General features: G+C 46.4%; 1 protein-coding gene across 3 annotated transcripts in view; it reads right to left on the bottom strand.

The window, feature by feature from the left end:
• Nucleotides 1-24,927, bottom strand: part of SLC7A1 (solute carrier family 7 member 1) — a 57,692-nt gene that overhangs the window by 18,668 nt on the left and 14,097 nt on the right. For all 3 annotated transcript variants that reach the window (XM_030476629.1, XM_030476628.1, XM_030476627.1), the window contains 11 exons: nt 21,806-22,189; nt 19,899-20,057; nt 17,506-17,680; nt 15,265-15,389; nt 13,431-13,653; nt 12,488-12,627; nt 11,036-11,138; nt 9,107-9,318; nt 8,575-8,723; nt 6,112-6,220; nt 5,277-5,378 (listed from right to left, as the gene is read on the bottom strand). In XM_030476629.1, the coding sequence (XP_030332489.1) occupies nt 5,277-5,378; nt 6,112-6,220; nt 8,575-8,723; nt 9,107-9,318; nt 11,036-11,138; nt 12,488-12,627; nt 13,431-13,653; nt 15,265-15,389; nt 17,506-17,680; nt 19,899-20,057; nt 21,806-22,175 (1,867 nt within the window). In that variant the 5' untranslated portion in view covers nt 22,176-22,189. The remainder of the gene's footprint in view (nt 1-5,276; nt 5,379-6,111; nt 6,221-8,574; nt 8,724-9,106; nt 9,319-11,035; nt 11,139-12,487; nt 12,628-13,430; nt 13,654-15,264; nt 15,390-17,505; nt 17,681-19,898; nt 20,058-21,805; nt 22,190-24,927) is intronic.

The following is a 24,927-nucleotide window of genomic DNA, read 5'->3' as shown; positions in this document are numbered from 1 at the left end:
TGGAGAGAAAGAGGTGCCTCTCGCTGGCCTCAGAGGAACCTCGCGTCTCGGAGCGTAAGCCAGGAGAAATACCCTGAGAGAAACCGAGGTCTGGCTCTTGCTGGCAGAGACATTCCAGGTTTCCAGCTGGGTGTTAGGCGCCCCACAGGACCCCACTGCAACCATAACACAGTGTAAGGCAGTCCGGGGAGTCCACGGGGGATGCTTTGCTGCTGGCATGGGAAATGGGTGACAAACCATGAGGTGAGCAGCAGTGGGCAGAGCAACTGATGGCACCAGCAAAGCAGCTTTGCCTTCAGCTCATTTTTGGGATGCAGTCATGCTGGCATCCCAAATCAGGCTGATGGCCCTGTGGAAAGGGGAGGTGGCTGTGAGGAGTGAGTGATGGTTCACTGTGTACACGTAGATTAGCCTTAAAGAAGTGCAACTTTTTAGTAAGGAAGAAACAGAACCTGCCTGTAAAGTTGGGCCCAGTGGATGTCACAAGGTTGTTCAAGGGTTTAAAAAGAGAGATGCTTTTCTCCCAGAGGGAAGAGGCTTCCTTTGAAAGGGGAGGGTGTTGAGATCCATGTAGGGAAGAGACTGCAGGGGAGCCTGCTGCATGAAAATCGGCACCACTCCTGCTTCTCCCCTCCCAAGCAAGCCCTTCAAGCCTGCCAGACCTGCACATCACCCTTTATTCATTTGGGCGTATGACAGCAATGCTCAGAGTACATGGCTTTCTGGGGGCTGTGGGGAAGAGAGAATTTAAGACATCCCACTGGAATTCATTAGTATATAAAATGCAATCACCAAAGCAGCATATTTTACAAATATAAACATAATATCCTATCATATTGCTTTCTGGTCTCTGAGTTAGTAGGAATGGAGGCAGCAGGCAGTGACAGGCACCCTCTGTACACTATGAATAGGAGTTTGTTTTCATCTGAGATGGACGAAGGGCGAGTGTCCACAGCAAGCACTGCCAGTTAAAACTTTACCCTTCCAAAACCTGGCAATAAACAGCAACACGTGGCAGTGTTTTCACCAGCGTGGTCCTCTGCAGCCGCCTTATCCTACTGCAACCAAGCACAAATGGCTCCAAGCCGGCAGCACTTTGCCTGCAGCACGCTCCAGTCCCTGCCACACTCAGATGGGGCTGGTGGGCATGGGGGGCAGCCCTGTACCCCCTCCTGCTGACAGAGGTCTGCCTGACACCCAGCACAGGTGCTCACTGCACAGACCACGAGCAAACACCACCTTGACGGATGGGAAAAGGGCAAATCAAAGCCAAAACCCAGCCAGTAATGATTTTCAGTGAGCAAAGAATGTTGTAAGCAAATAAGCAAAAGCTAATCATTTTTGCACAAAACAATTCATTTAGGAGGGGTGGGGAAAAGCTGTTTTGGCAGCAGTTTTCATGGAGAAAGGCTGGCTGGCTACATATCCAGATTTGCTGTTTGACTGCAAGCTGCAGCCTCGGTGCTGCCCACCTCAACCCACTGTGAGCTGGCCATAAGCAGGACCATTCCAACAGCTCACCTGGAGGGCTCCTCTCTACTGAGCAGACTGGGAGCAACTAAATATGCTGAAACGAGGCCAGTCCTTCAGGCCAGAACGTCCCGCAAAAGATCAGGTGGGCCATTTTTACTGTGCCTCTCGGCTTTGGCAGAAACAGATCTATTCTCATGGCAAGCAAAGGCATCGCTTCTCTATTCCCACCCCTTCATACAGCAAAATGCTCTGCATCTGCGCAAAACATTCCCATAAAAAAATAACCGCATTATTTACAAAGAAAAGCTCAAATGAATGAGAGCATATTGTCCACAACAGCAAGGTTATAGCAGCAGTTGTATGTCTTCAAGAGACACCTGGCTTGATCTATGTTACATACAGACATCAGCAGGGAGGTAAAAAACATAAAATAATAAAAACCCACCCATTCAGCAATGTTCTTGATGATGTCCTAGAAGGAGGCAGTAAAATTTGCCTTTCAGCTTACAAAACATACAAGCAAGGGGTGGATGCAACCAGGAGGGGATGGGGCAGGGGTATGCAGCTCTTAACTCATCACTTCCTCACTGGTCCACCTCCTGCGTCAAGTCATGTGAAGAGGAGGCCAGCATGTTTCCAGGTCCAGATGGACACAGGAGAAGCAGGTAGACAAGAGATCCAGGGAGACACCTACACTGCCCTGCCACTCTGCAGGGCTGCAGGCTTCCTCCGCCTCCTTGTATCTGGTGAGTAGCAACAAAGAGCCAGAGAGACGGCAACACCTACCACCAGGGAACTGATGGGTTGAACACGCCAAGATGGAACAGTGGGAGATGGGACTAAGGATCCTCACCTCCACTAGCTCTGGGTCTGATACAGTTAATGGCACATTTAAATACCAAATCTGCTGACACAGGAGGGTTTTCCTTTAATTTTCTGAGAGAAAAGGCAACTGATGAAAAATGACCCCATCAGGACTTTCCCTTCTTCTATGTACTGCTATTATATGCCATAAAAGCTGAAATGAAGTTATGTAGTTATGAAGTTTGGTATAAATACCAAACCAGATCCCTAGGCAGATAACAAAAATAAGTTAATATTAATAATAAAATATTAATATTAATAATAAAAAAGTTTACATACAGCAAGAAATCTGCATATTCTTAAATCATTTTCTTCGGAGACACACTTCCAGTCAGAATTCACCCCCCTATGGTCACTGCTGAATGTCTTAATTGCTCAGAAGCTGGTACCCAAGGTAGGGAAGAATATCCTTACATTTTTGGTACAACAGGAAGCTTTGCTCCCCTCTGAGTTTTCATCTTCTTCCCCTCCCACCACATCTTCAGTGCTTTCCGGGAGGCTACGGAATGTATCAACCTTGCCTGTGTTTAAACAAAACAGACCTCAACCTAGTGGCTTTTAATTTCTATATTCTTCTCTCCCTGCTTAAGTAAGACTTTGTATTTGCAGGGGGAGCAAAGGCTTGGCAGATGGTCAAGACCCAGGGACTGAAGCTGACACCAACTTCATTTTGTAAAGGGAACTGCACTCAAAATGCATCCTGGAATGCCCCTGGAAGGCAATGAACACATTGCCTTCACTCCCTCCAATTCCAATCCTGGCAATAAGAGCCTCCCAGCGTACCAGAAGGAACCTAAAATTAAAACTCCTTAGTGGGCAGAAAGGGTATAAAGTGTCTCTTGGAAACCTGCGAGAGACCATGGTCCAGCTGTGTAACCCAGGAGATGGTCTGTTTCCCCTTTCTGCTGTACCAGGTGCCCAGTGAGACCCTGGTTAAGTCATGCAGGGGTCTGTTCTTCAGTTCTCCACCTGAACAACAGGGACAAGAGCCTGTCCCTTTGTCAGCGACAGCCATGCTGACAAACAGATTTAAAGATTGTCCGGTGTTCAGAGGCAGTAGTGCAGAGGACAGACACCTAGGAAAGCATCCACTCAGGTTGGGAGAGAGCATCTGGGATGATGCAACTCTGGAAGTGTTTGAGGTCAGGCTGGATGGGGCTTTGAGCAGCATGATCTAGTCAAAATGTTCCTGGCTGTAGCAGAGAGGCTGGTCTTCAAAGGTCCCTTCCAACCTACCATCCTATGATTTGTTTTTCAGTACAAGCTGGAGCGTGAATTCAGAGTCACAGACTGGTTTGGGCTAGAAATGACCTTAAGATCATCTAGTTCCAATCCCCTGCCAATGGCAGGGACACCCTGTCCAGCCTGGCTTTGAACACTGCCAGGTATGTGGCAGCCACAACTTTCTTGGGCAGCCTGTTCCAGTGCCTCATCACTCTCACAGTAAAGAATTTCTTCCTTATATCCAACCTAAATCTCCCTCCCCTGTTGGTTTGAATTTAAATCAGTGATATGACAGGAGCAATGCCCATCTTACTTACGCTTTAACAAGCCTTTTTTTTGGTACTGAATCTGGCTTGGGAAAGCCATTATGCAGAAAATTAAGGAAATGTTTCATCTTACAGCAAAACCAAGGCATTGTCAGCCAAACACAGACCCTGGTTTTGAACTCAAATTTCCCACCTTTCACAACAGCCCAGCTCTGGAGATGATCTCCAGCCCCAAAGGGAAAGCTCTTCTCAGCAAGTTGGACCCTAGAGCTTAGCAGTGTTTTCTGGGCTGCATACTCTACCAGGACCAAGGAGCCCCTGCACACCCCCACAGCCTTCCCCTGGGCAGGGGGCAGACAGCAGGCATTGCTCATGGGAGAAGTTCAAGCCACTGAGGATGTTCCTGTGCTTCCCCTTCTCAGGAATGAAATGTGCTCCATGTGCCAATGCCGAATCAAAGTCTCACAGCCAAATCCCTTGCTAATGCCACCTGGCCAGCACACAAAACTGTTTCAAGGAGAGGAAAACAGGGTCCCACTTGTTATCAGAGCTGGGCTCACTTCTACTAGCCACTTCACCACTGCAGCCACAGCGCTGGTGATTTCTGAGGCAAAGAGGTAGGACAGCTCTTTGGAGACACCAGTTCTTTTCAAGCCATTCAAGTACTTGCACCATATAGTTTTATAACTAACTCTGGCAATCCCTCTGCTGAGTATATAAGCAGAAACATCCGCTGGCGTTACCTGCGCGCTGGCAAGCGACCATTCACCCAACAAGCAATGATCAAAAACCCTCCCAGCATTTCACAGCAGCGATGTGCTTTAAAGCATATGAGTATGCAGTTAAGAAAAAGTTAAATACAGTAAGAACTATGAGACCTGATACTTTAAAGAACGCAAGTCTTGCAGGTGCTTTCTTAACCAAGTGAAAGCTGGTGTTTGGAGAGAACCTTTTCTTGTGCGTACACGTGGGGTACAGCTCACATCGGGTGAAGGACGGATCTGCTCTAAACCTGACAGTAGCACTGCAAAATCAGGTAGAGTATTGTGGGGAGGTAACTCCCGGGGCTACTGAATGAAAGACCTTGGTGAGGTCTGGTTTCATAGCAGCATTTAAGGTTAACTGGCACACAGAAGCAGTTTTCTTTCTACACACTGGGAAAAAAATAAAAACCAGGAGAGGGAGGAAGGGATGCGCATAGCCCCAGATTAGCTGAGAGTGCTGCCGGGAGTATGCCAGAGGTGTGGCTTTTTTCCTTGTGATCCCTTTTAACTGGGCTACTAAGAAGACTGCAAGCTGCAGCAACAGGGCTGGGGAGTCCCGCATTATGCTTCCTTATTTCTGCATCACCGATTAACCAGACATAACCTGGTTCAGGAGCCCCACTGCAAAGCTTCCTTCACTGCAGCCATTCCCCAGTTGCCCATAGCCAAACATGCAGTCATTTACAGCTGTCTGAGCCAGTGTCCGTGTTTCTCTCCGCATCTGCTGCGGCAGCATAGGTGGCTTCCACACTGTGCCATATTCCATAACTAAAGTAGATGATAAAACCTATGGAAGCAAAGGGGAGAGGGCACCGTTAGCTCTGCAAGGAAACAGAACCACATTCACTACAATACATGTTACACTGGGGTAAGCCCAGCCATCCTGATGGCTGGCTTCCAGTAGACAGCCACTACCTTCCTTTGTGAAAAAAGCCATTAACACAGGCACCAGTCTTTAAAAGACAATCCCGGCCCCAAAAGGGGGCCTGATGAGAAAAATTATGCTTTCCTGTTAGTCCATTCTGCCCAGAGCTTTCTCTCTCCATTTCTGTGTCTACAGCATCCATCCCAGTAAAATACACCCACACTTGATGCTAATCTTACACACTCATTTTTTTATCATAATAAATTCCCTGGGTGTTTCAGGCAATTCAGCCTTCTCCACATGGCTGTTGGGAGCACCTTGGGATGCAGCTCAGCTCCTCCAGCTCCAGCAGCACAAAGCCTACCACCTGGACTGCAGTTCAAGGCCAGCCAACAAGAAACACTTTGTGGTTTCTTGTTGGCAACAAGACCCGTAAGATGGTTCAGGAGTTGTTGTTTTGTCCTCACAAAGGCTTCAAGACACTTGAATTTAAAACAAGGCTTGAGGGACACTACCTAAATGCCTTCAGTTAAGTCACCAAGGTTGGCCAAGAATGGTGAGAGTACAGAATTCCTGCCTGGAATGCTACAATAAATATATGGTTAACAAAATCTAGTAACATTGAACATGGCATTTTTTACTGTCTCTAACTCACCTATGAGCATCCAGACTGCAAACCGGATCCATGTGCCTAGGTCTAGCTGCATCATGAGGTAAACATTCACGAAAATACTCACAACAGGAAGAAGGGGCAAAAGAGGTACCTGAAAAAGAAAGAGGGATATGTTACATCCATAGGGATGATTAATGGGCAGGTAAAAAAGCCAGATCCATTGTAAAAAGGAAGTGATGACTGTTACCAACTCTTCAGCTGCCAGATATGAGAAAAAGCAGGTTAGACCAAAACAGAAGACATCAGTCTGCCGTGGGAGAGGGATGTGAACACTGCTGTTCATCTGTTGTAAGAATGTCCTTGTTTTGTGGTCTGGAAGGAGGCAAGAAGGAAATTTTAGCAGCCATACTGAATACTTGTGAGGGGAAGGAAAGAAGAGGAAAACCAAGGACTGCATCATGACAGGCACCTACAGAACACCAGGAGAAGAAAGTAAGGGGAATGTCTAAGGAACTTCATCTAGCAGGTGCCACAGTAATTAAGCAATATAATGCAAATAATCCCAGAGCAGAAGAAAACCGGGAAATGTGGCAGCTGTACCAAGAATGCCTTAGTGATCTGAGAATCAAAGAAGACAGTAAAGCTGAAATGCAAAAATCAGAATATAAAAAAATAGCACAGGCATGTAAAGATAAAATCAGGACAAATTGTAACAATAGAAAGGTTGGTGAACATGGTGGAACTAAGAGAAAAGTAAACTTCACTCCTAAGGAAAAAGGAGATTTACAAAAACAAACATGTTGAAATGTTGTAGGCCTTTTTGATTTAAGCATCACAAAAAAAGCCCCCAACAAAAGAACAACGAACATTTATGGTGAGTAGCTGTTCTCATCACTACAGAAAGGGGATGGGCACACAAATTAGAAAACAGAAGAAGAGTATTTTTCTAAATTTGGCTTTGTCGCATCAGTAGGAACAAATGAGATTTCCCTCAGCAGGTGAGTTATGTACCCAGAGGCTGCAGAAGTGATCTCTGAACCATTAATAGGCATCTCAGAGCTCTTAGTAGACCGGTAAGGTCTCTAAAGACTGGAGAAGGGAGACAAATTACCTATTAAAAAGAAATACAGAAAAACAGCTGGGAAATAAAGCAGTCAGCCTTGGATTCCCAGAGAGACTTTAGAGAAAAATCCCTTGACAGTCAGGTTGTAAATGTCTAAAGCACCACAAGGAGATAAGAAACAGCCATTACAGATTTAGCAGTGACAGGTCTCATTTTTTTCCCCCTCTGACAGGGTAGTGGTTGAGGGGAAGAGGAGGAGGTAGAATATCTGGAGTGTAAGGCAAAGCGATCTCCTCACAAGTGAGTTCAGAAAATAGTCTAGATGACAGTTTCTGAATTTCCTGCTCCTGGACATTTCTGTTTCCACTTCTGGAAGCATAACCACAAAATGAGCTGCAAACACTACCGTGGGCAACTCTGGTTGGATTAAATGATTAAAATCAGAGAATTTACAAAAAACTGTAATTGAAGAGCAGTTTAGAGGATGGCATTAGAATTTAAAACTAATTTAATAAATTGGGGAAATAGCCTGAAACCAGTATGACAAAATGTGACTTGCAGGATTATAATGGGGAAAAAGCCCCCAAACTTCCCAGTGTTTAATACAGAAAGGATGGTGTGCTTGTAAAGGCAGGAAAATGACAGAGTTCCTCATACTTAAGGGTGTTAAAGAAAGAATGGTCACCCCTTAGTCTCCTTAGGGACTAAACAGGATATGAAAGTGCACTTTCTCACAGCCTTTTAGCAAGTACCCCTTTGCTACTCACACAAACTTTCTTCTTTGGTTTCTCTTTCCCTCTGTATCCCCGACCTGACATGGCCCTTCAAACCATCCCTTCTCCTTCTGATCTCTGTCTCTTCCATATCCTATAACCATCTGCTTTCAAAAGCACTGTCCTGCCCTTCTGGACACATCTCTGCACCAAGTTCTGCCCTCCCAGTTTGATCTGGACTCCAGCACCATTTACATTTCTTTTCAAGTCGTCTATTGTTACCTCTGATCTGACCCAAGGTTTTCCCTCCTGATTCCCTCCTCCAACCTCTCAGCTAACCCCTTCAGCCCCTCTTTCTGTGCCAAATATGCTTCTGCCCACAGTGCACTGCTGGGTAGTAGGCTTGCCACAATGCTGCTTCTGCTACGCTGCACGTTGCAGCAAAGCATTTACACTAACCTTTTGAGGTTAGAGCCCAAGAGGAAACCACACTCAGAGGCTTAGCTTGGCTCTGGTAGGACATCCCTTTTTGCAAGGAGCGCAGACTAAAAGAGGTTACAGACACAACAACTATAGAGCTCAAACCATCAGCTCTATCGACAGTGCTGCACATCATGCCTATATTCTCTGCATGTCCCCTTGGCCAGGACCTCTCTTCTGACACAGGTCAACATGTACTTCATCCTCCAACCACCTCCCACCTCCAGGTATACCTCCCAGGATACTCACCTTAAAGGAGAGCTTGGTTTTGCTTTCAGGCTGTTTCCATATAACAAAGCTGACGACAAGAACAAGGATGGCAGCAATAATCCATACAGCCTTTATCAGAACACTTGGCTCAAGAGCAGTCAAGATACAGCTACCCACAATAAGGAAACCTGTGAACAGACATCAAAGCATACTGATTCTTTTTTTTCTAGAAACAGGAAAAAAACAACAAACCCAAACAAACAAACAAAACCCAAACAACCCCAAAACCAAGAAAACCAAAACCACAAGCAAGGAAAGCAGAAAGCTTGGCAAACAAAACAGCAACACATGAAAAGGCTAACTGTAAGAGATATGCCCTTCTGCCTATACACCCCCCCCCCATCTGTGGATTTCTTTTCAAGTCATAAATTTAATCTGTAGATGTTCAATTATTTCAGCTGTTACAACAGCTTATCAAAACTAGAGCAAGGAGGTGAGCTTTCCTGCCACAGTGAGTACAAGGACCTACCAGCTGGCCCACTGCCCCAAAGCTGCACTGCCCAGTGCTTACCAATGATGAAGGTTGAGATGTTCACCACCAAGCCAGAGAATTTGGAAGGGTCCGAATTTGGGGGACACAGTATGGCTTTGAGGGAACACTTCTCCTCTTCCTCTGGCAGAAATCCAGCCTGAGACTCACTGGTGCTCACAGACTCATTGTTATCTGTCTCCTCTGTTGTCCTAGCCATCTGGTACGCCAAATTAGGCTGCTCTGGCTGATACCTAGGAAAACGGAAATGAAACAAAGAGCATATTGGTTTGGCACAGGGTACTATAGATAGTCATGGCTGTGCGCCAGATCACCATGACACCAAAAAAGGCTCACATAAGGTCTACACCCTTCTGTTTCAGGGGGAAAATTCTCAGAGTAATGTGGTCATGACATAAGCAAATATGGTCTGCTATTATCACCTACAGCTTGGTTGTAGAGTCAGTGTTTTAAACCAGACAGTGCTCTCTTCCACAAACCCTACTGACTGTGTAACCAAAACATGATCAAGTAATAGGGAGGACTAGAGAAGGAAGCAGCAGAGGGACAGACAGACAGTTATAACTGGGCTGTTGGGTTATCTGTGGCAGTTCAGCTCTTGTGTTTTGTCATGGAGGTGGCTGAGCTAACAGCTCAGCAGATTATCACACCCAGCAGCTGCTGATCGCAGTGACACTCCTGGTGCCCCACCCTTCTCCATCTCAGTCTCTTCTGCTAGCTTATCTGCTGCCACATAGGGAAGAAAAAGGTGAACAAAGAATGGACGGCACCTCACTCAACAGGGCCCTGACAAAAAACACATGGAACCATAAAGAAAAATCCCCACTCTTCCAGTCTCAACTCTCTTTTACAGGTTTTTTCTGTTTTCTCTCCTCGGCACAAGCATGACTAAAGGAAAGGGCTTTTTGAAAGACACGTTAAAATTGCTCCTATGCGGATGTGTTTGCAATGAGAGCATTTGTGAAACACTGCGAATTAGGAAATGCAGTGAAATCCTTGGGTCCAGCCACAGCAGGGTGTTAGTGGTGGCCCTTACAGCTTTGGAAACAATTCAGCTGCTACTTCATTAGGCAGCCAACGGGGAGGCCAAGTCAGCTGCCCAGGCCACTACAAGACAGGCTGTTAGCTCTGCTAATCTGTGATGGGGAAAATGCCACATGATAGGTACAGCAGCTCACAAAAACAAATTAAGAAGCCATAAGAGGGGGCTGGGAAATCAGAAGAAAAGTAAGAAGGACATGGAAAATCAGCAAGGATTTTCAAGGGGCAGGGTGGATGGCACACAGCAACCAAATTGCAGTACAGCACTGGCCCTTCACCTGCTGCAAGACAGTTCTTAGTTCAATGCATTTGCTGTGAGCTTGTAAAAAGCCTCCACCTGACTCTGAATGAGTCATGGAACACAAAAAGGCATTTTTAGTAACGTGATCTTCAAAGTACAGTCATCATGGGTAGCGTACTGTTGTCTGTGAGGCGCCGAGCAATGAAGATACTCAATTTTCAGCCGAGGCTAGGGAAACTGTAGGAGCTCAGCACTTCTAAAAGTGCAAAAGTGCAGGATCAGGCACTGATCCTGCAATCACATGCTCAGCTTTTTTGCTGCTGCTAGACTTTATCTTGAATCCTCCTCCAAAAGTAAGACAACCTGAAACTGTATCACCATTGGGAACAAGAGTGGTGACAATGAAGACATCCAGGACCACATATCTCTCATCCCCACCCACTGGCAAATCTCCCACAGTAGGAGTTGCATGGACTAAGCATTAACCAAATTCAGATGACCCCCTTGCAGATCCAAGTAGCACAATCCCCCATAAGCTTAAACAAGTTCTTCACATGCTTGAAGCTAGAAATGTTCACGGTTTTACTGGGTCTACAGAAACTATGAGGGCATCTGATTGCTGTGCGGATTTCTGTGTGGTACAAGAGAGGCGATTTCTACATCCATACCTTAGTACCAACACACAGGCTGCCACCAAGGAGTAAGCCAGGAGGGTCCCAATGGACATGAGATCCACAAGATCCTTCAAGTCGAAGAGAAAGGCCATTACAGCTGTAAGAGGAAAGGAAGGTGAGAGAGGGAAGAAAAATCAGTTAACGCAGCAGAATACGTGCATCACAGGAGCGTTAATGACAACGCAGCACACATGTGACTGTTGCTCAGCACTCGGGTAGGAGACCTCAAGCTGAGGAGAGGCAGGACTTGGCACACGAACATCCTGAGCCTCGCAGGGTCCCAGCACAGCCTCACTAGCTGGAATCAGAGGAACCATTTGCTACAGTAAATTTCCAGCCTGTTTGTCTCATAGGGGTATGTTCACCTAACTACCAGCAATAAGCAGGTGCTTAAGCCACAGACTCGTTGCTGGAGTCTCCTGGCACAATCACAGCACCCCTAATGCCACAGTTATCTCCTGGAAGTAGCTAGAGGACAGGCAGCACCTTACTCCAGTGTACCAAGTGGGGCAAAACTAGCCTTGTGCATGCAATGGCAACAAGGAGGGAATCTTGAGGTAACTCTAATGGTCACTTCATGACGATTACAGAGTTTCCAGAAAAAGGTATAGACCACCATCCCTTAAGGATTACCTTAAGGTGCTTACACACCTTCAGCAGGCAAGCCCTGGTTGTACAGAACTCTGTACAAAGGCCTTCAGAAGGAGAAACAAGTGAGTGGAGGACAGACGCCACAGTCAAACATTCAGGTGACACCTCCAGTCGTACGAGCTCAGAGCCCACGACGGCAGGCTAGCAGCACTCCCCTCCAAAGGTGGCGCGTTCTTGCACCAATGTCTAATCCTGCATTTGCAGCAGAAGGTAAAGAGGAAGCAGCAAGGCTCTCCTCTTCGCTAGGCATCGCAAGGAAGCTGTAAGAAGAGGGTAAGATGCTCATCCTTGCCATCTGGGAGGTTTAATTCCCATATTCCTGGGTGCTGGGAGAGGAACGGGAAGAACGGCTGCCAGCTGAGACTAACTGATTAACAAATACCAGCGCCACTGGGACCATCTGCCTGTCTCCGGCTGCTCTGGCGTCTTCTGCTGAGCTACTACTCACAGGCAGTGCAGTGTCTTCAGCCATGCCAGACCAACAGCCACAAGGATGCTGTTAAAAGGATGCTGTTTAAAGACAGCAGAGCACCCAGGGAGCAGATAAAGGCAATTCTTGGCATGAGATGGGATGGCAGCAATAAGCTCTGAGAAAGATGGACAGGCACACAGCGAGCTGTTCATGCTCACCCCGCCCCTCCAGAGCATGCTCTGGAAACCCAGGACACTCTCTGGGATGTCACGCTGTGCAATACATCCAATTAATAAGCAGGTTAGAGTCAGGCGGGCTTAATCTGCCTATGTGAAGAGCTTATGTGTCCTTTCCACACATTTGTGCAAGTCTTTGGATATTACCTGCAATGACTCCTGATGTCACTGTTGCAATTATTGGAGTTTTTCTTTTCTCGTTGACTTTAGCCAAAAATTTAAAGAGAAGTCCATCTTCTGCCATAGCATAAATTATTCGAGGCATTGGAAACATGGAGCCAAGGAGACTAAGGACAAAGAAAGGGGAAATGATCTACTTATATCACGTCCTCATGAGCACAGGCACACAAACAAAAGCAAGTTTATGGCAGTACAAATACAGAACAGGTGGCTTTCCTGCACTTCAGCTTCTCCTTCAAGGGCTCCCCCTGCACACCCGTTACTGATAGCTGGCAAGTGAGGTGCAGCTCTAAGAATCTGGATACCTAAACAAGCCATGAGGTATGAAAACAGCCTGACTTTCAGGTAGCAAAATAGCTGTAACTTCTGTGAGCTTCTATGAGTTGCTTACCTAATTGAATATGTCTAAATTTATCTGAAACAATAGCTTCTAGAGTGCAGAACATCACATATTCTGCCTCCAGCCTGCCCTGCTGCCCATACAGATGGCTGTCCCGCAGGCAACCTGGATATGGTGAGCTCCATAAGCTTCAGAAGATGCACCCTTCACTACCTGATGCAAGTCTGCTCTCTACTCAGCAGGCCAGGATGTCTTGCAGGCAAATCGTGCTTGCACTGCGGCGTTGCCTCCATGATTTAGTCACTCTATCCATATTTATATTCCAGAGATGCACCTGCTGCTAAGGTGGGAGTTTCTGAAGTGATACTGGTCATGTGCAACTCTGAAATCTATCACAGGGTGAAATCCTGGTCCTTTTGAAGTCAATACGTCTGAATTTCATCCCTGGTCTCGGCTCTCTTGATGCAGGGGAACACAGTGAAGGTAAAACCTTCATGTGCCCCATTTTTTAAGGGAGCTGGAGATACATGTTTGCCTTGAGAGATGCACAAAGGAAGAGCAGAGTCTCACCTCGTAGAAAGCGCACACAAGGAACCAACAGCCACAGCATAATTGGCTCCATCCCAACCCACATATTTAAAGGCATTGGGTAAAGGGCTATTGGTATCCAGCTGGTAGTAAGGCATCATGAGTGTCAGGGCAGCTGACACGCCAAAATAAGCCACGAAGCAGATGAGCAGAGATGCCACAATGCCAACAGGAATGGCCTTCTGAGGGTTTTTTACCTCCTCACCTAGAAGAAAGAAATTTCAGTATCAGCTAAACAATGAGCAAGAACTTTTTCCCAACCTAGGGCATGCTGACCACGGCTTTCAAAGGCTTTGCCGGCAGTGAGGCACCGTTTGACCGTGACACTGCTGATGGCCTGTCCCAACCACTTGGCATACCAGCCTGTTTGCTCCTACTTCTGCTGCTCCTGCCACTCCTTCTGACAAATATTTGTGGAGACCCTGTAAACTCAGGTCTCCACAACACACAAACAATCTGGATTAAAAATAGTCCTTTCCCCAAAAAGGATTATTTTTACCTACAATTAACTCCTGCTATTCCACCGATGGTGCAGCCCCAAGTACTCAATGATCGCAAATGATGGGACAGGAAACTACTGTAGGGCAGATCCATGGGTGACCATATCAGTTAGCGTCTCCACCAGAACATCTACATGGTGAACACAACACCATACGTATCCAGTTCCCGGGAGAGGCAGACTTTGCACAGCACCTGGAAATCATACAGATCTTTGAAAAACCCTCTTAAAAAAGGACTCCCTTTAGTTTTTACGGAAGATTTTTGCCAACTAGGCTGGGATGAATGTTTTAGGAAAAAAAAAAATAAATCAAAATTCAGGCGCTGATTAATTAAGATTTGAGCCTTCCGTGTTCTACAAAGCTGTTCTTCTCTGAAAGCAAGAACTCCTCAGGTTTGGCTTTTCAGGAGGATAAACCACTAAGCAGAGACCCATACACCCAGAAGTCAAAGGCAGATGAATGTGTTTCTCCTCCAAGGAGAGGCCCTAGAGCTGGCTGGAGTAATGGAGTCAGCACTTCTCAAACTCCTTGGAATAAGAGGCACTACTACTTTATCTGTCTTTGTGATAATCTCTTTCTCCTTCTGCTCCAGCTTTGAAGCAAGTCAGTTCAAGCCAAATGGGAAATTAAGGATAATCCTTCCTTTCTCCAGAGAACTGAGATTCTTCTTAGCCAGAAAAAATAAGACAATGCTGATGATTTCTCTCTCAGAAAGAGAGCCTTTGGACATAAAAACTCCTCCTAGCTTCAAGGCACAGCTTTAGGCTGCAGATGACTCTGCAGAGGCGCCCTCTTTCTCTAGCTCTTTACATACTCCAAGACAGTGGAGCTTCTCTACCTGAAGGCACTGAAGAACCCTACTCAAGAATAACCTGTTCATTAAAGCACCACTTGGAGTTAGAGATTCAAACTTTCCCAGTTATAGAAGGCATCTGAACCTGGGCCTTCCCTGTTTGCCTAATTGGTAATGCCAGACATGTTTTCTGTGGAGTCTGGCCTGGTTAGTGTCACCAGTGACCATCCATGAGATTGGGGCCTGCAGGCAAAGAAGGGAGAAAGCTCATTTTGTGGGTTATACGGTCTAGCTGCCTGCCAGAGCAGCTGAAAGTCAACACTCAGGCACCCAGGGACTTGGACATACTCAGCTCTTTGACTATTAGGAACAGCTGAGCCAAAAGTCTATTCTGGGCTGAGGTTCAGACGGATGATGAAAGCAATGCCCTGAATTGCTTACTACCTGTGCTGTGCAACATTCCTGAAAGCCAATCTACCAGCAACCAGGTTCAAAACTGGAATGAAGACATCCTCTCTCTTACCTGTAGTAGCAATACAGTCAAATCCCACGAAAGCATAAAAACACGTAGCTGCCCCTGACAGGACTCCTTTCAATCCATAGGGCATAAACCCTCCAACACCGTAGAGCTTTTCCTCCTGTGTTTGACTAAAAGGCATGGCACTGAGTTAGAAGTCATCCTCTCTAGGTGGGAGTAACAAAACTATTCATATAGCTCATAACAAAATCCAAAGCCAAACTTCAACGGAACACACTCTCCACTTGCATACAAATACCAGGCAAAATGCTACAGCCCTATACAGCGCTGAGCTTGGGGCTGGCCTGCAACAGCCTGGGAGATGTGTGGAATAAAAATGGTTCACGGTTTGTTTCCACCACCTGTTTTTGAGGGTGGATAAAAATGGCTAAGACAGGGAGAAAATAGCATGGATATTAAAATTCCTCTCTTAATATTATTGCATGTGTGTAGATACACATACTCGTTTAAACATAAGCTTTTGACAAAGCACAACATGTAATTCTGAAAGCTGAAGACTGAGAAACACGTAAACCATCCCTTCTTCACCCAGGATGGACCCCGATAACGTGTAGGTAAGTAGATATGAGAAAGCAACGCAGGGTGCCATGACTGTCTAGAATGTCCACAATCCTCTACTCTCAACTTCAAAATTCCCTGTGCCAAGTTCATACCCAAACCATGCTGGTGACCCCGAGGGAAGAGAGAAGCCTACATCCCTGATGCTTTGCTGAGCCTCATTCAAAGTTCATTAAAGTCAACAGGCAGACACATACTGGCCCCAGCACACCCTGGATCAGGACCTCAGATCCATGTGCCTGTGCTGAGTCATGTATAACACACCCTTCAGTTCAAGTGACTTAGGTCACTTTTTCTGGGAAAAGCCTTTATAAAGATGGATTAAGGCAATTAAAGTAAAACCCAAATCTGCAAGTCTTATCAGGTGTAAGCATCTGAACTCTCTCATAGAAGTTGTGTTGAGACTTAGATGAAAACTGACCTGTTACTTGCAGAAATAGCACAACCCAAATGTGGATTACTCCAGAAATAATGATAAAGTAAGTAAGCCCCAGACAGATTTTACAAAAATAATAAGTGCTGCAGGTCAAAGAGCTAGTTACACTTTGAAGCTACCGCACTAATTGCTCCTTGCATGGGAATAGCAGAGAAGAAGGGGAGACCTGTCCTACAGAAGCAATTTGTTCACAGCAGGCTGAATTTTGCAGAGAGGTTCAATAAGCAGCCTGCACACAAGCTAAATTTAACCAATGCAACATTTATAAATGTCTCCAGTTTTTGCTAAGCTGTGCTTCCTTGCAGGCCAGCATAAAGGGTTTAGATACCAAGCCAGGACTGAGTTGATGTATGTGGAGATATTTAAAAGCCCTCATTCTGTGTTGTACAGTCTCAAGAAAAAATGAACAGCCTTGTATCACTGGCAACCCTTGTAAGCTCCTTAATTTTGATCTTGTATAAGAAGACAGGATTTTGGCCAAATAGCAAAATACCATTAAATTGGATTTGTGATATGCTTTCTGCAATGCATTAAAATAATCTGCAATTTGCCCTTCAGGCTGTACACGAGGAAGAAATTCCTTGCAATGAGGATGATGAAACACTGGCAGAGATTGCACAGGGAGGTGGTGGATGTGCCAACCCTGGAGACATTCAAGGCCAGGCTGGACGTGGTTGTGGTCAACCTGATCTAATTGAAGATGTCCCTGCTCACTGCAGGGGGGTTGGACTAGATGACCTTTGAAGGTCCCTTCCAACCCAACCTGTTCTATGATTCTGTGATTTTATGATTTTACTGGGGCGTCTGGAACAAGGTCTCCAAAGGTCTAACAGTGCCTCAAGGATATTGCCCAAGTGTCCAAAGAAACTGTAAAGGTATACTTGGTCACGGTTTCATAGAGGCACCAGAGACGGCCTGGTGTAGCCTTGGGTAAAAGGTTGTCCAAAAACCTCTTTTCTCTCAAATTTGGATGCTGTATTTGTCATGAGGCTGGAAATGTCAGTCCTGCAGCAGGGCCCACATTGACACAGCCTATCTCCTACCAATTTCAGCCCATCAGCACAGCCTGCTTTTAGCAAACACCCACTGAAGCCAGCTTTGCCTCCAAGGCATTTGGCAAACGAGGGAGCCATCCCATTCACTGGTTTTCTAAATCACTCCACAAACTCCCCTATAAAGTTGCATTTGAAAACGTATCAATTTCAGAGCTGAGAACAAAAGATCCAACCTACTTGTCTCCGTATATGCTGTGGCTGGTGTTGTAAATGTCCTGTTCAGTCAACTGCCAGTTTTTAACAGACCCTTTCACGAAGCCAGAGACCATGACGAAGCCAAGAACAAGGATGTTGATGCAGGTGAACACTTTGTTCACCAGGGCAGATTCCTTCACGCCAAATATTAAAAGCCCTGGGGGAAAAAAATGGCAGATAGGCAGTCAGGTATTTCACTATCAGCAGCAGGCACTGGCGACTTGAAGAGATAGCTCAGAGCTGTTCCTGCTGTGCTCTGCCCAACTTACCACGCCTCATTTCTCCACAAAGCCAAGTAGTTCGGGTAGGCCAGGATTAACTCACTCAGAAGCAGCACAAGGACTTCAGCCCCAACATTACTACTGTGGGATGTGACACACCTTCCCACCCAGCATGCCCATGTGGTAAAGTGCTTTGCTAACACAGCCAAGCTGCTTCCAGTGCTTTCAATGCCAGTTCTAGCCACCTCACGGCACTATGGTGTGCCAGCCAGTCACAGCCTCAACTCCACTCAGAGACCTGGTGGAAGCACCCCAGATGGTTTTCATGAAGGAACATTGTCTTAGAGGTCTTGGCCAAATGCACAAGTTATGAACAATGTTCACTTTCCCTGGAAGCAGGGGAAACTATGGGCAGGGACCGAATCCAGGAGAACAGCTACTACTAGTCCTATAGACACAGCAGAAGGTGGCATCTTGGCAGTCTTGCTCCCATTCCAACAAGCAGGAACTTTGTCAGCAAGAGCAGGATTTCAGCTTGTGGTCTTAAGAGCATCATCTGAAGAAGAGCAGATTTATAGACTTTGACAACCAGCATCTCACTGATACATAGCGTGGCTTCTCACAACAAGCAGCTCTGGTAACTTGTGTTTGCTCTTCAGGTGTCTGATTTTTGAAAACCCAAACTTTTTATCCAAATCTAAGAAGGTGGCTGAGGAAGAAGGTGCAAAAACCCCTCACATGGGCCTGAGGGAGAAGAGAAGCACAACAGGGTGTGCTTACTGCTGCTCCAAGGCACTTAAAGGAGAGGGAAGCATCCTATGCACTCACCTTTTCTTATTTTAAAATAGGAAATAAGCTGAGACAGCCACATCGGGGAAGTGTTTGATCAAACTGTGGAAAACTTTTAAAGTACCTTGTAGAAATCTGAAGCTCAGGACAGTGCAAGCATAAATAAACTCGAGGCGCTTGTATTTGGGACTAAAGCTGCTCATTCAGCAGCTTTTGTAGAAAAGAATGGTTTGCATTTTTTATTAAAATCCAGGGAATTTGCTAATGCAAAGGAATAAAGCCATTGGTAATCTGTATAATTTTATGCCTAGGTAGTGCTAAAGTGAGGAGTCCTCAATTTTGTAAATTGTATCTGAGGTGAAAGACCAGATTCTAACCTGAAACTAAAGCAATTCCTATCATATAGAAATGAACAGAGAGGAATATCTCTCCAATTCAGATGTAACCCTGAAAACAGAGGGCTGCTATTGACTTCAGCAGTCCTCCATACAGTCCTAGATCCAAATGCAAACCCAGATGCCAAAGCGTCGCTTGCTTATGAAGCCCGTCCCTGTGAGCACAGCTGTGGGATGGCCATCCTGATCAGAGCGGGAAATGTTGGGATAACCTTGTGGGGGTGACACCGCAGCTTTCGTGTTCTGGAAACCACAGGGGTACACGAGAAGTGTAATTTCTTAACTTTGCCTAAATTTGGCATTGCAAGATCCAGTTGGTCAGACATAACCGTTCAAAAGATTTTGATTTTAAAATTTTCCAAAACTTTTCCAAATTCTGATCAAAGCCTTGGCACATTTTTAGAGGAAAAAAGAGGACCTGAGTGTTTATCACACATTTATTTCTCTGGAGTCTTGCATTCAATGCTGCAAACTGAAGCCCACATATATTAAAAAAAACCCCAAACCTAAAGAGTAGTACAAGATGGTTACTGAGTCCCTTCTCCTCTCTCCTCCCCACTACTTTCCTGGCTCAAGGCTCTGCAAACTGGCAGATTACCAAATGGGGAATAAGGTTCCTTGAATGAATTCCTGTGTAATAGGATTTGTGGAGGGAAGGATTAAACTTCCATACCTGATTGAGGATAACAAGTCATCTTTTCTTTTCTTCCTTATATAAAATTTGATTGAAGGTTTTAAAAGTGGCTCAAAAAATATTGAGAATGCTCCCCTCTAATTAAAAACCTTGTAAACAGGCTATGCCCTGTGCTAACTCCACAGCAACTGTACAGGTCAATCCAAAACATGTAGCAAAGAAAGAGTCTTTAATATGTTGTTCAAAATAAATGAGGACTCTGTGCAAAGTGCAAAAGCAAACAATCAAATGACCGAGGAAGGAAGTCAAAGACTCACAAACCCCTCAAGGTTTTACCTGTTAGGATGGTGATTATGACCACGGCGAAGATGTCTGGGTATTTTGCCAGCACTCCAGGAGCATCCATCGTCATGTATCTTTTGCAAAACTCTTCAATGTGCTGGCCTATGATCTCATCAAACGTCGCGCTCCAGGCTCTGGCCACGCTCGAAGTTCCTGCCAGAGGACAGAAAGGATGCAGATCACCCTTTGTGGCTGGCACATGTTCCAAGCTGGGGTCACCTTGCAAGGCTTCTTGCCATAGGGGGCCCCAAAGCAACCTTGCATGTGCTTCCTGGGTGCTGGGAGTAACCTCTCCTCTGCAGATCCAGCCCACAGCCTGTATTCAGGCCTGGCATCTGCTCTGCTGGTAACACACAGGCGATGGGTCTCACTCACGCTCAGTTGACAAGATAAAAAAAATCCTTACAGTTTGGCTTCTTCGTAAACCCCAATTTTGCCTTCATTACTGCCTAGACTGACCTTTTCCTTACACCCCCAGCAGCCTGAACTTCCCCCCGTCTTGGTAATTTCTGTTACTAGAGAGGTCTCAGTGTCACGCTGGCAGAAGTCCCTGGCAGCCCTGTGCACTCTGGATCAGGACCCCAGATGCCTGTGCCTGCAGCTCATGCAGAGGGACCTTGCAGAAGCCAGCTGGCCTCCAGCAGCACAACGCTGGAGCACCAGAGCCTGGACCACAACACTCACCCAGCTCTACAAGCTCTGCACTCCAGCAGGTCTGCTCCAGCCTCCAGTGCCAGAGCATCCAAGCAGGATAAAGATGTAATTTACAGTTTGGCTGAGTTTAAGTCAGCTCACTGCAGGATGGTGGTGATGATCCCAGAAAGCGGCACAACTCCTGCCTGCAACAAGTGCTTAGACTTACCCCTCCAGGGCTGCTGTTTGCTGTGGTTCCCGAGAGCACCAAACCACGCACAGCTTGCCAGGGTGAGGACTGAACCTGGGGTCTCAGGATGACCAAGACCGGGACATTGTCTGGGCCAGAAGAGTCATTTCAGAGAACTGAAATAGTAATAACGAAGAGCTACCACCAGACAGTGACAGCGCTGTGTAAAATAAGTAGGTTTGGGTAATAGCCAACTTCTCCCTCTTCTGTGTGAAAGTAGCTATGATTATACTCCCAATGTCTAATACAGTACACTATATATAACAGCATTTAATTGCAGGATATAATTACTACTGTACGTAATTACCTAGTTAAAAAAAGAGGTTGGTTTGGTTTCGTTTTGCAGAGCGGTTCCTCCGAGGACACCGTCAGGGGCCCCCTCATATCTAGAACAGTTTGTCCTGACACACTCACCTGCGGGCGGGTGCTCGGGTCCCAACTCCAGCACCTGCAATCATGTCAGACTGTCTGTGCTCACCCACAGCTACAGCCTCTACAGCAGCAGTAGGCAGTGCCTGCAGCAAAGGTGGGAACACGCACCACCCCAATCCTGCTTTGCAACAGTGGGAAAATGAGCTGCAGAACAGACTCTTCTGTTCACACTGATAACAAACTGCACAGTGTGCATGCTTTTAAAGAGGTGGGACATTAGAGCCATCAATTTTATCTTGAAAAACTCCACAAGTTATGGTAGACAGACTATTTCTTTAGTGCTGTTTGGGTTGGTTTTTTTTGTCCTGGCTCTAATATTTCATGTTCTAGGACAGGAACAATGAGCTCCTGCACATATTACATCAGACGCCAGTTGCTTGGATGCCAGTTCCACACAACTATAAGCTCTTTATCCCGAACTCTCTGTAACCAACAGCCTTGAGGGACTGCAGTGAATCTGACATTCTTCCAACATAGCAGACACCTGGATAATAGTAAGGCAGGCGCCCAAGCAAGGCTGATTTTACAAACTAGGCTGCCACCCTGGACTAAAGCTAGGACCTCACAGCACACCCTCTATACTTACCAATAACATAGGAGAGGATTAAATTCCACCCTGTGATGAAGGCCCACAGCTCACCCACGGTCACATAGCTGTACAGATAAGCTGATCCCGTCTTAGGAACTCGAGCACCAAATTCTCCGTAGCAGAGTCCAGCCAGCACTGAAGCCAAGGCAGCAATCAAGAAGGAAACAACGATGGCAGGTCCCGCATCTTCCCGTGCCACAGCTCCAGCCAGTACATAGACACCTGCGCCCAAAGTGCTGCCCACACCCAGAGCCACTAAGTCAAACGTGTTGAGGCATCGTGAGAGCCGACTGTCTTCTCGAGCGCAGTCCACGTTTTTCCGGCGAAGAAGTTGGTTTCCAAAATTGATGATTTTTTGACACTCCATCTTCGTGTCTGGGCCTGCAAGAAAGATGCTGCCATCATTACCTGGACCAGGATCGCCCTGAAACAACATCACTGCACGGGTACACTGCTACAGCCCTGCTGCACTTCAACAAATGAATCTTCCCAAGTTCTACATTTTTACATGGCAAAATATCTCCTTTGGCATTTTACATAGGCTTAGCACAGGGAATTAAAACAGACAAAACCAAAGTGTTTTCTGCTTCCTGCTCCCCATCACACTGCAAAGCCTGTGTGATCCCAGGAGAGACGCAGCACTCCACCCCAGCTCCCACCCTCCTCTACAACCACCCAGTCCACAGACATGTGGGCAAGCCAAGAACACAAAGCCCATCTTTTGGATTTCAGAGCAGCTTTCCTGGGCTGGAAATGAAAAAGAAAGACAAATAAAGAGAGAGATGTACTTTTTAAAATGGGACATACATTTTTTAAGCCTCATGGTGAACTAAGAAGTATTACAGCCCAGAATAAGGCACCACATGTGCTACTGTCCCTAGAACACAACATGACCACATGCTGCAGTCAGTGACGCCAGCTGCAGCCAAACAGACCCGCTGGGACATTTTCCCTCTCCAAGCTCCAGCCACAGGCTGCTGAGGCCTCCAACTGTGCAGGCTGAAACAGGCATCATCCAGGAAAAAAGACATGCACAATTGAGTTCTATTTAACTCGGTTACACCAAGGCAAAGGCTGAAGCAATGACTGAAGTGAGAGCGCAATGGGGCTCCCTGAACAACCCAGTCCCACCCAGGCCAGCACTGCTGCAGGGTCCCACTTCAGCAACTGCACTATTCCTGTGTATGGACCTGCTGGCATGGCAAAACAGCGGTGTGCAGCGGCATCAGCACACAATTAGTTCACATGCGGCTCACCTGCTTGGGACTTAATGATGGGATGAGCAGCAGGGTAAAGCAAATCCCTCTCTGTGGAGGGATCCCTTAGGAAGTCCTTCTGGAGCCTCTCTTCTCATGAGACACGTATCTTGCAGTGCTACACCATGGGAAGATTTCGCTATGCAACTCATCAAGCCTACAAATTCAACCATCTGCACAGGTGTCCACCTAACACAGACTGTACCAGCACTTGTTAAAAGCTACCACCAGTCAAACCAGTACAGCCAGCAGTGGGGTCATCTCCTCAGGGACATCTGTGGAACCAGTGCCCTTAGAGAGTCTGTCCCTTCAAGATTTATGTCCTTCCACACAGCCCAGGTATAGAAGCTTTGTCTTACTCTTTCTGAAAAAAAATTAAGTTCGTTGCTTCAAAACTGTCCTTGCCTTTAGAGAGCAGCTAGAGGGCTCCTCCCCACAGCACCACCTGAATCCATGAGCACAGCATTAGAAGGAGTTTCTTGCCTTTTACACTGCCAAGTCTAGCCCTAGTTGTCACAGGCAACTGTGGCATAACATCACACCTTCCCTTCAAAACTTCCAGGTGCTTTATCTCCACTGTTGGAAAGCTCCACCAGCATTCTGATACTCTCCAGCCAAATGCTTTATTAGGAAGCGTTTACTCACATGCTCCTGTGCCAAGAATGGCCCTTCCCCACCCAGGTCGTTACACCAGTGTATCTTCAGAGATCAGTCATAACCTCAGCCTTCATTTTACAAAGGAAAGGGATCCAAGCCCCAAAGACATGGGCAGTCCCTTGCCCTGTCTGCAGCTGTTCTCCTCTGAACCACCCTCTGAGAAGCAGCATATCCCATTAGCACCCTTCTACTTGTTGTATCAAGAGGAACCATCAGAAGAAGCAACAAAAGCATCCCCAGAGCAACCGCTAAGAACCCAAGTGGGTATCTCCTTTATTAGTGTCTGTTTTCCTCTCCCAGTCCTCCCTCCATCCTGTCTGCCCTGTGCCAGTTTCCTCCTAGACCTCATCTTCTTAAACAACCTCGGGTGTGGCAGCGCATCAAGCGCTTTACTCAAGATAAAGGAGAGCTATCACTCTTCCCTTTAGCCCTAAAAGTAAGAGTGACCACAACAGTCCTCCACCTTCCCTGCACCTCTTATCAAATAAAACTGTCAAGTGAATCTGCCCATCTCTCATAAGTAAACTCACTTATCTGTTGGCTCTTCTCCAATCAATGGGCTCTACCTCCTGCGACAGAGGTTTCACTTTGCTGGTTCACCACTGGTTTCATGCCCTGGTTCTTTCTGATTACCTGTCCCTGACCCTCCTCTTCTACGTGTTGCTCCCACTACCTGCAGCCATTTTCCTCATGCCACACTCTGCCATCCCACCTTCATCCGAGCAACATCATCCTCTTTCAGAATTGGGCAGTTGGTTAATATGATGCTCTCCACAGCTAGGATGTTTCCGTAGGAGTTGCTGGATTACTCCTAATTCATATACACAGAAAAATATGTACTAAAATAAAGCATTGTTGTGGGAGCTGTAACAAAGCATGTTCTTCACCTTGAATGGGCTGCCAGTGGAGCCAGCCCAACACTTGTGACAAGCACCAAGAAGCTTTCAATGTCCCTAGAGAGCCACATTCCAACCAAAGATGACAGGCAACCTAAGCCAGAGTAACAGAGCTGGCACTGACAGCAACCTACCACACTCTTACAAAACAGATTTGGCTCCAGGCACCAAAATCCCTACTTGAGAAGGATTAGATATCATCTTCCATCTCAGACTGCATCCTGTAGCTCCAAGAAGCCCCAGCATGATATTCACACTGCAGCATTAAGCCCAGCCTTGGCAGCAGGGCTTTAAAATGTTTCTTCATTAA

This window comes from Strigops habroptila, chromosome 2, assembly GCF_004027225.2.
Source record: "Strigops habroptila isolate Jane chromosome 2, bStrHab1.2.pri, whole genome shotgun sequence".
Taxonomy (NCBI): domain Eukaryota; kingdom Metazoa; phylum Chordata; class Aves; order Psittaciformes; family Psittacidae; genus Strigops; species Strigops habroptila.
This window is presented reverse-complemented; position numbering and strand designations above follow the sequence as displayed.